Source organism: Takifugu rubripes, chromosome 2 (genome assembly GCF_901000725.2).
Source record: "Takifugu rubripes chromosome 2, fTakRub1.2, whole genome shotgun sequence".
NCBI classification, from domain to species: domain Eukaryota; kingdom Metazoa; phylum Chordata; class Actinopteri; order Tetraodontiformes; family Tetraodontidae; genus Takifugu; species Takifugu rubripes.
Window position 1 is genome coordinate 15,068,721 of NC_042286.1, and position 10,418 is coordinate 15,079,138.

At 47.7% G+C, this 10,418-nt stretch overlaps 1 protein-coding gene across 1 annotated transcript; it reads left to right on the forward strand.

Annotated features, from left to right (window-relative positions):
• Window positions 1–7,328: 7,328 nt before the first annotated feature.
• Window positions 7,329–7,742, forward strand: LOC101072287 (tubulin alpha chain-like; the record flags this gene model as incomplete). Its single annotated transcript, XM_011617138.2, has 1 exon — window positions 7,329–7,742. A coding segment is annotated over one exon (366 nt), but the record flags the coding sequence as incomplete, so codon positions are not given.
• Between the last annotated feature and the right edge of the window lie 2,676 nt (window positions 7,743–10,418).

Sequence of the window (10,418 nt, forward strand, 5' to 3'; positions counted from 1 at the left end):
GACGAGTGAGCAATGGAAGGGAGCGTTGCTGCAACTCGGCAACCTGTTACGGTATGGGTTTTAGAGAGAACCCGAGAGCAGACCAGAACACGGTGCTAAGAGGGTCCAAATGAGTTTTATTGGGGGGGGCAACACAAAGACACACAGTCCTCCCGGACTGCGGGTAGCTCAGGAGTAAGGATCCGCACTTCGTGGGGTCCAGCGGAGAGTCCTCAAACCAGGAGCAGTCAGAGAACTCGGGAGCCCGACTCGGCACGCTCACCGGCCCAGCAGACAGCATGAAGACCACGAGCGCGCCGTGGAGACCCAGAAGACAGACGCAGTCCTCCTGGGCCGGGGGGAGCCCAGGAACTGGGCGCGGCACGCTCACCGGCCCAGCAGAACGGCATGGAGACCCGGAGCGTGCCGGGAAACAAACAGGACAGCAACAGAGACAACAGGACACTCCGGCCCGATAGGCAGGCGCTCCCTCCTTAAGTAGGCAGCCAGGTGGCACTCGCCCACAGGTGCGCCTGCCTACAGGGCCAGCTGTAACGCCCCCTGGAGGAAAATAACAGACACCACCCCGGACCCCAACACAACCAAGCTGTTGGAAACTAAACAGATGGGACGAGGGTTTTTTTTAACGTCCTGCTTTTTTATGCAACTTCTTCAATTCTTGGTGAACTTTCTTTGAAATAATGAGATAGAACTGTCAACATGGTATTTAATAATGTTTTTGCAGATTAGAGTTATGTGCTGCGTGGATTTTTGGGGAATGTGTGTGTCTGTGATTCACACTTCAGGCTTTGTAGCCCAACACGCATGTAAAAAAAAAGACTTTTTCCATATTAAAAGACATGAAGTTTTAATTGAAAGAAACAACTTCCTGTGGTGTCTCACAGCATTGAGTGCTTGGCCACCAGTGGGGTCTCTTTTGGGGGCTCTGAGCCCTGGCACCCATCCAGTCACCCTGTGCCCTCCATCCTCCTCCAACATTATCATACATTAACTGATAGATACCAGTTTGCCCATGTCCACGGCGTTCCCTCCTCATACAGTAGGGTTAGCCATGGAGTTCCTCAAGGTTCCGTACTCGGACCAATCCTCTTCACATTGTACATGCTTCCCTTAGGGAACATTATTCGGCAGCATGGGATACATTTTCATTGTTATGCTGATGACACTCAGCTCTATTTATCCATGAAACCAGAGGAGACAGAGAAGTTAGTGAAGCTTCAGACCTGTCTTAAAGACATAAAGTCCTGGATGTCTTCAAATTTCCTCCTCCTTAACCCAGGAAAAACTGAGGTCATGGTGTTTGGTCCTGAACCTCTCAGGGATAGATTAGATCACATGATCACTCTAGATGGTATCTCATTAACATCTAGTCTCTCTGTGAGGAATCTAGGAGTAACTTTTGATCAAAATCTCTCCTTCAACTCACACATTAAATTAGTCTCTAGAAGTGCCTTTTTCCACCTGAGGAACATCTCAAAGATCAGGAAGCTGCTGACGCGGCATGATGCTGAAAAGTTAGTCCATGCATTTGTTACTTCCAGGCTGGACTACTGTAACTCCTTATTATCAGGGTGTCCAAACAACTCTTTAAGAAGCCTCCAGTTGATCCAAAATGCTGCAGCCAGAGTTCTGACAGGTATTGACAAAAGAGATCACATTACTCCTGTACTGGCGTCGCTTCATTGGCTGCCCGTTAAATTTAGAATAACTTTTAAAACCCTTCTTCTGACCTACAAGGTCCTCAGAGGCCTAGCTCCATCCTACCTGGAGGAGCTAGTGATACCCTATCAGCCCAATAGACCGCTCCGCTCTCAGAATGCTGGTCTACTTGTGGTTCCCAGAGTTTCTAGGAGTAGAATGGGGGGCCGAGCATTTAGCTACCAGGCCCCCCTGCTTTGGAACCAGCTCCCTGTCCAGGTACGGGAGGCTGACTCCATCGCTACTTTTAAGATCAGACTCAAAACCTACCTCTTTGAAAAAGCTTACTGTTACTAATTCAGTAGTTCCAGCTACTATCATAGACAGACAAATTATCATACTTAGGGGGTCGTCGAATCGTTAGGTCACATCTTAGTTATGCTGTTATAGGCCAAGGCTGCCGGGGTCCGGAAACATGATCACCTGACAGGCCTCTGTCACTCCACTGGGTCATGGTTTCCTCTCCTTTCCTCTCCTCATCAAGCAGACTAGTTATGCTGATTCTTGTGTAGTTTTTCTGCTTCCCCCCCCCCCCCCTCTATTTATTTGCAGGTATCACTGCCATCGGAGCTGCATAATGACCGCCGGCCCCGTTGAAGTGATTGTGCATATTTTTTGTTTGTGTTTCTGTGCTCTGTGCCTCTCCTCTCCCTCTCCTCTCCTCTCCTCTCCCTCTCCTCTTCTTTCCTCTCCTCTTTCCCCTCCTCCTCCTTCTCCTCTCCTCTACCTCCCCTTCACTCTACCTCTCCTCTCCTCTACCCCTCTCCTCTCCTACCTATCCTATCCTCTACCTGTCCTCCCACCTCTCCTCTCTCTTTACCCAGCCGGCCATCAGCAGGAGGGTCCCCCTACATGAGCCTGGTCCTGCTCAAGGTTTCTTCCTGTTAAAGGGGAGTTTTTCCTTGCCACTGTTGCTTGTCTGGGGTCAGGCTCTGGGATTCTGGAAAGCGCCTTGAAACAATTTTGATTGTATAAGACGCTATATAAATAAAGATTGATTGATTGATTGATTGAACATCTCCAACACAAGCTTATGGAGGCCTCCATAGATACCAGTGGATTGATAACATTCAGCTTCCTCACAGCTCCTCATTCAGGAGAAACTGGAGCTTCAGCCTTAGCTATCACTCACACCCCCAGATCAGTGCCGTCATTTTCCTGGTATGATTCAGCTATGAGGGTCCCATATTTGGAGTAGATGGATCTCAGGTTTGGGCCAGAAACAACAAGAAAAGCAGCAGTGGGGGAGCTGGCTGCTGTGCTGAAGGAGTGGGGGACTCAGGGGACACTTGGCTGCTGTAAACACGAATTAAGGGAAACAGAAACTGCATTAGATGAGCTTTCATTTGCTTTAGAACCTTTAAAAAGGTCCTTTGTGGAGGCATAATCATGTTTGTCCCCCTTATATCTGTTTTCCTTCACTAATGTTGGGTAATATTCTTGGGACTACTGGACAGAGGCCACCAGGGCCCCGGCCAGGGTTCAGAAATGCTTCCCTGTTCTACGAGTTGGTGTTCAGTGTGTTGTAGTTAAACATGGCAAATCTCAAAGACGTCTGAAACATGAATGTTGAACTTCATAACACGTGAGGTTATATAACATTTTCTGCTACATTACCACAAGTTCTGACACAGTGAAAGATGTCACTGCCTGTTAGTGATGATGATGATGGTGAAGATGATGATTAATGATGTCTGGAAGTGGCGTCTGAAACCACCCCAGGAACAAGAGGACTGGTGTCGGGCCACAGAAACACGTCTCCTGGGTTTCCTGTGGGGGCGGGTCAGCAGCATCACGTATCACAACACATGCACAAGCTCCTTTCCACTTCCTCTGGCTCCCCCTGCCTCTGAACCCGCCTCATACCACCCCAGGAAAACCAGTGTCACTGCAGCGCCCTCTTCTGGAGTTAATTTGTATTTTAACATGACTCTCGGCTGACGCAGGATAAAACACGACTCCACAGGCTGCTCATGTCCCAATGCTCCCAGTGTCTTCTCTGTGAAGTCCCAGAACATCCTGCAGGAGCTTCCGCAGGTTTTAGGAGCGTGGTAGTTCCCCCAAAACAGGTTTCCCCTCAGGACTCTAGAAGGACAACATGGATAACTATTAATCCTTTATAAGAGCCCAACTCCTTCAAACATGCCTCATGAAGTCTACCAGAGGAGACACACAGTGATGGTACACTGTGTGAGGGAGCGATGAAACCAGCTGTTCGACCTCCATCATAAGAGTTAAAGGAGTTAAAGAATGTCAACAGGACAGCAACACACTTAAGGTCTCTCTTCCCTCCTGTGCTGCTCAGGAGATTCGTGAGCTTCCTTTATGCTCCAACAGTCACATTCATCTTCTCATAAATTAAAACAATTTTTAACTGCCATTGTTTAAAAGGTGCAGCAGCTCAGTCACAAGACTGATTCATTATGTTAGCAGAGAGTTTTGAAGTCCTTTGTGGAACAGAATGTGTAATGAATTAGAGTCTGCCAGTTCACACAGGAACATTCCAGGATTCCCGTTGCAGGAGTCAGACTGTGAATGAGAACATTCACCCAATAAGAAAACATGGTTTGCTAGAAAAACAGCTTGATCATTGGAACAAAAGAGAAGCAATGGGAGGTAGAGGGATCTAGAGCAGTGATGGTTTCATCACGGTTCATGGATCAGGGGCTGAGGGTCCTACTGGGATGGATTCTCTGATCAGCTGGGGTATCTGCAGGGCTGAAGCTTGGTCTTCCAACCTCTGGGCTTTTCTTTTCCATTCCTCTTTGCATGAGGAGAATTCACCTGGACGAAGACGCTCCACCTGTCAGGAACTAGATAAGAACCCAAATGCGACACACGAGTCTGGCTGAACACCGCTTTATTGTCGGACACAGACAACAGAGAGGACTCACCGGGGAGCGAGCAGAACAGAATAGTCGGGGACAAGCAAGGTCGAGATCGGGCAGAAGGCAGACAGAGTTTACAGGGGAGCAGACTAAACAGAATGGTCAGGAACAGGCAAGATCGGAACCGGGCAGGCAAACAGGAATACGCTGGAAGGTCATCAGGAACGAATAACGATCTGGCACCGAGTGAGTGTGAGGCTGGAGAATATATACTGGTAGGTGAACTGATTGATGAGTGAGGGCAGGTGAGTGATCAGAGGGTGAGGGCAGGTGAGTGATCAGAGGGTGAGGGCAGGTGAGTGATCAGAGGGTGAGGGCAGGTGTGTGATCAGAGGGTGAGGGCAGGTGTGTGATCAGAGGGTGAGGGCAGGTGTGTGATCAGAGGGTGAGGGCAGGTGTGTGATCAGAGGGTGAGGGCAGGTGTGTGATCAGAGGGTGAGGGCAGGTGTGTGATCAGAGGGTGAGGGCAGGTGAGTGATCAGAGGGTGAAGGCAGGTGTGTGATCAGAGGGTGTGGTGTGAGCAGGGGAGAGGAAAAGAACTGAGTCCATGGGCTGGAGCAGGGTGTGACACCACCTCCGATCCACGAATCTTCTTCTCTTCTAAACAAACTGGTGGAATCTTGGGTGTTAATCATTGTGAATCTTCCTGGGGAGGGTCCCAGTACAGCCCTGGTGCCTAAGCTCCCTCCTCTGTTCAGTGAAGCTTTTCCAGTTTATCAAAGACGCTTCTTTTACTCCTCTTTCAACCCATCTTTCTCCTCTGGTTAATCCATGAACATTGTTACCTTCAGAGGAGCGTCCCTTCTCTTTCAGGTCGTGACGGAGGTGGAATCCTGTCCTGAGGAGTTGTCTCTACTGTGGGCTGTGTCTATGTTTTCAGGTTTAAAACAGTAAAAGACTGATCTGCTCCTGCTGGCTGAGGCTTGCTCTCCTGCAGCCGCCCCATGTGGTTGATAACTCCTGAGAGGGTATTTCAGCACCATTGCCACTAGAGGGCGCTAACGCTCACACACGAGTTGTTTGGTCTCACCGATGCAGGAAGTTCCATCAGACGTCAGCTCGAATCCTTCCTCACAGCTGCACATGAAGGAGCCGTAGGTGTTAAAGCAGCTGTGGCTGCAAGGTTGATCCAAACACTCGTTCACATCTGGAGGGGCAACAAGACTGATGCAGCTGATACCGGTCTGTGTGTGTGTGTGTGTGTGTGTGTGTGTGGGTGTGTGTGTGTGTGGGTGTGTGTGTAAGTATACCAGGAGGGTAAATATTGTTCCATTGGGTTTCAGAGAGCGATGAATGCTAACCCTTATTAGAGCTGGCCACATCTTGCAAAAACAAACGCACCTTTTCAGGTTTTCACAGAGCCTCGTAGAAAACAGGAAGTGGGAACAAGCGTCCCGAGAGAACGCGGCTGAGATACTGACCTGGAAGAGCAAAACCTGACGCCACGCATGTCCTCTGCTCTCTTTGGACCACTGGAAACTCTCCCCAGATCCCCTCCTCGACGACCCAGCAGGGCTCTGAGCGCCACCCCAACTATGCGCCTTGAGGCCAAAGCAGAGCCCGGGTTCATTCACCGACTGGCCGAGCGGAGCTCCGTCCCGACTAAGCCCCCTTTAGTCTGAACGCGCACGGAGACGCGCTCTCCCCGACAAAGTCTTGAGTCAAAACGCGCGCACACAGGGGGCTTTTCTGTTCCCCCACCTCATCACCAGCACGCGACTCTGCACCAGAGCACATCTGGCGCACACCGAGCGCGCCCACGCTGGTGTAAACCAGTGGTGGGACTGGCTGGAAGTGCATCAAGGTTTAGAGCTTTTTAAACGTCTAAAAAATGCATAAAGAATCCCTTAAAGAATTTATTACATTCTGTTAGTTTCATTTTCCACAATACTTGCCTAAAATGACAGTTGTGTAGTATCAGGATCTCGACAACAGAATTCCTTCATCCCTCTTAAATCTCAAGTGCCGTGTAAATGTTCTCAGTATGTGACCAAAGGCCTGGAACACGTTCATCTACCCATTTGTTTCCCCCAGTGTGAGTGCATCTCCACATCCCCAGACCAGGCTGGTGTCCAGATCTGAGCATTAATGCCTGTAGCACAGGATCCAGCCTGATGGGCTGACGCCCAGCAACAAGAACATCGGCGGAGGCGATGATTCTTTCAACACTTTCTTTGGTGAGTCTGGAGCTGGAAAACGTTTTTGTCGACCAGGAACCAACTGTGATAGGTGAAATGTTGTGTGTGTACCGATTGTAGCCACTAGACTCAGGAAGCTCCTCCGATAACATTGGCTATTCCCTATAGATGAGGTGCGTTCTGGGAGCTACCGCCAACTCCTTCATCCTGAGCAGCTGATCAGTGGCAAAGAGGATGCTGCCAACAATTATGCTCGTGGACACTACGGAAAACACTATGGAAAAAAATCATCGATGTGCTAGACAGAAACCACAAAACAGGTGAGATGCCATTTTGGACTGAGTTCGTAACTGAACTTTTATATCTGATATCACACTGACCAGTGCACTGGCCTTCAGGGCTTCCTGGTGTTCCACAGCTTTGGAGGTGCCACTGGTTCTGGTTTTACCTGCCTGGTGATGGAGTGGCTGTCCGTTGACTATGGCAAGAAGCCTGGAATGCTACGACTGTCTTCACGGTGGACAAAAAGGCCACCTATCTGCTGCAGGAACCTTGATATTGGACATCCCACCTACTGCAGTCTGTCGGTGCCCTCAATGTTGATCTAATGGAGTTCAGGCCAACTTGGTGCCCAAAGAAGTGGATACTGCTACTGGAACCATCAAGAGCAGTCACAACATCCAGTTTGTGGACTGGTGCCCCACTGGTTTCAAGGTTGGCATCAACTACCAGCCCCCCACAGTTGTTCCTGGTGGACATCTGGCCAAGGTCCAGGGATGTGCTGTTGCAGAGGCCTGGGCTCACCTGGATCACAAGTGTGACTTGATGTACACCAAGCGGGCCTTTGTTCACTGGTACGAGGGTAAGGGTGTGGAGGGGGGAGGAATTTCGAAGGCCAGAGAAGACATGGCTGCCCTGGAGAAGGATTATGAGGAGGTAGGAGCTGATAGAATGGGAGAAGAGCATTAAAAGAATGTGCACGTTTTTTGTGACAAAATACAGGTTCGTGGAATAGTTGACTGTGTCCCGGTTTATTTGATTAATGGAGAAACAGAAGTGTCGATGAAAAGGGCGACTTTTCGGTTGTTAAAACATTCAAGTCTCACCTAGAGGACGAAATAGTTGAAGATGTCAGCCAAAGTTTCCACTGGTCACTTCCCCGCGCCCTCTCATGGCAACGCCTTTCCCAACACGTGGGTGACGGCAGCAGATGAAGCTGTCACCATCTGGTTTGGACCAGCCCAAAACCAGGACTGGATCAGACTGCAACGGACACTCAACAGAGATGATCATCGAGATCGTCCGGGGAAACCATCAATCCTATACCAACCTGTATTGGTCCAACATCAGCAACAACAAAAGCAACAAAAAGAGTTTATTACTGCTTCATTACCAAAGCGTTGGATGTTATAATGGGCTGCAGATTACCCTGGATATGCTGTAAATACCCTCTGGGTGGCAGATAGGCAGTTATTAGGAGGCCTGCCTGCTCTCTTGGGCCCCTGCTAGTGTTTGTTCTGAATAAATAGTACACACATTCTTCAAATTTCAAGGCCTAAAAAGCAGTTTATGGGTTTCACTTCCAAGTATTCACATGTAACCTGGGAAGGACCTCACATGTTATCTTTTACATTTGGTTTGAATTTGAATACTGGTCCATCGTCAACTGAATGGGTCTCATATGTGGTTGGATTCTTTCATTTAATTTTAGCAGTCCAGTCTGTTCCAGTTTGTGTGGGAGGTTACTATGGCAACAGCCCCTCACTGTTCTGCCTTCTTTACCCTGAGATGGTTGCATAAGAAACTCTGCTCTTACATTTAATGAACACTCGTTTCATAACAGGACACTACTATAAATAAATGAAGTGTAGTTTAAAGGAGAATAAGAGGAGAGGAGAGGAGAGGAGAGGAGAGGAGAGGAGAGGAGAGGAGAGGAGAGGAGAGGAGAGGAGAGGAGAGGAGAGGAGAGGAGAGGAGAGGAGAGGAGAGGAGAGGAGAGGAGAGGAGAGGAGAGGAGAGGAGAGGAGGAGGAGGAGGAGGGATATATCTGTATATGTTTAGGTACCAGTCAGCTGTTTACCCTGTTTACTCTCCTTGCCTCTGCTTCTCTTGTACCTCTTCAGTCAGGCAGCCAGGGCCTCAGATGTGGACAGTTTGTTATATTTCTTGGGCCGCTCTGTCCTTAGATTCACGCCTATACTCAGCTCTGTTAGACACACACGCACACACACACACGCACGCACGCACGCGCGCACACACACATATACATAAACTGTATATATACAGCAAAATACGGTAAATGAAAACACAATGAAATTACTGTCATCAGATTTTGGTTATGGATTAAACACGAGGTTAATGAGCCCTTCCTTCCTTCCTTCCTTCCTTCCTTCCTTCCTTCCTTGGCCATGATCTTAAATGTTAAAATTTAGTCTCATACTAAACAAGATTTTGAAAATCAGTTGGAAAACAGATGCATCATTACTTCTTGTATAGTCATCATCAAAAATGGAGGCTGCACACACTTTCCAGACATTTTTATAAAACTCTAAATGATTTGTAATTTTTGGCTACTTTTGTGTCTGATACAAACGTCCACATCCTGCAGCACACCATGCATGCCTGGAACCCTTCCCCAGCCTGTTAATACGGCCGTAGTTAGCAGCCGAAGCTCGTCCCTGAGCACATGAGTGGACCCACCTAACCTCAGGTAAAGGTGGGTGATTGACTGGTTATTTACTGGTTATTTACTGGTTATTTACTGGTTATTTACTCCCAGCACATTGTGCTGCTGGCGCGGTCGCTAACTGGGATGTTGGAGGGTTAAAAGGAGTCACGGTGACACAGTGACATGGGAAGAATAGAGATGTTTTGGGTGGGCAGACGTATAGCATGTGGTCAGGTTAGTGGCAGCACATTGATATTTCTGGATTATGTTGGAGGATGCAGTTTATCAGGAGAGCGTGAGCTCCATGAGGCCGGGCAGCGATTAGAGAACATGTGCACGGTGGAGTTGTGACGCTAAAGGTTTGGATGGAGCAAAGCCAGAGATCAGACATCTCTGATTATACCGGATTATATGAGCAGCTCAGCTTTATGGATATTTTACTCATTTTTTAAGCCTTTCTCTGCACAACATTGAAGTTCACCAAGTCCCTAAAAATAAACACAATCCTGAACAATTTGATGAATAAAATAGGTAACAGTGGTTAAAAAAAAGTGTTTTTAAGCAGATAAAAAAAAAAGTCATGATGATGCCATGTTGGACTTTATTTAAATGGAACCCAAAAGCTTTTCATACAGATTAATAATGCAGATGATCTCTTGCGGGAGCATTTATTATGTGGCAACACGGTGAGTGACTTATTGGAGTGTAATTGGACTTATTCTTCTTTTTCTTCTATACATTCAAGGGTTGATTTTTAGCATTAATTAAAAATGTTGAATAGGTAAGTTTAAAATCCCACATGAGACACGAGGGAAGGACTTGTATTACTAAACATACTTCACTTACAAAACCAAAAATTATATATATTAAAAAAAACCTACAAAATGTTGTATTACACTGAATGTAATTGTGTTAAAGTGCTGTGCGTTGCAGTAACGGGCTGACTCCTTTGGTTTTGGAATGAGAATCTTATGGCTGGACTACTGTTGACAGTGATAGAAGTATTTGAAATTAACATCATTCCT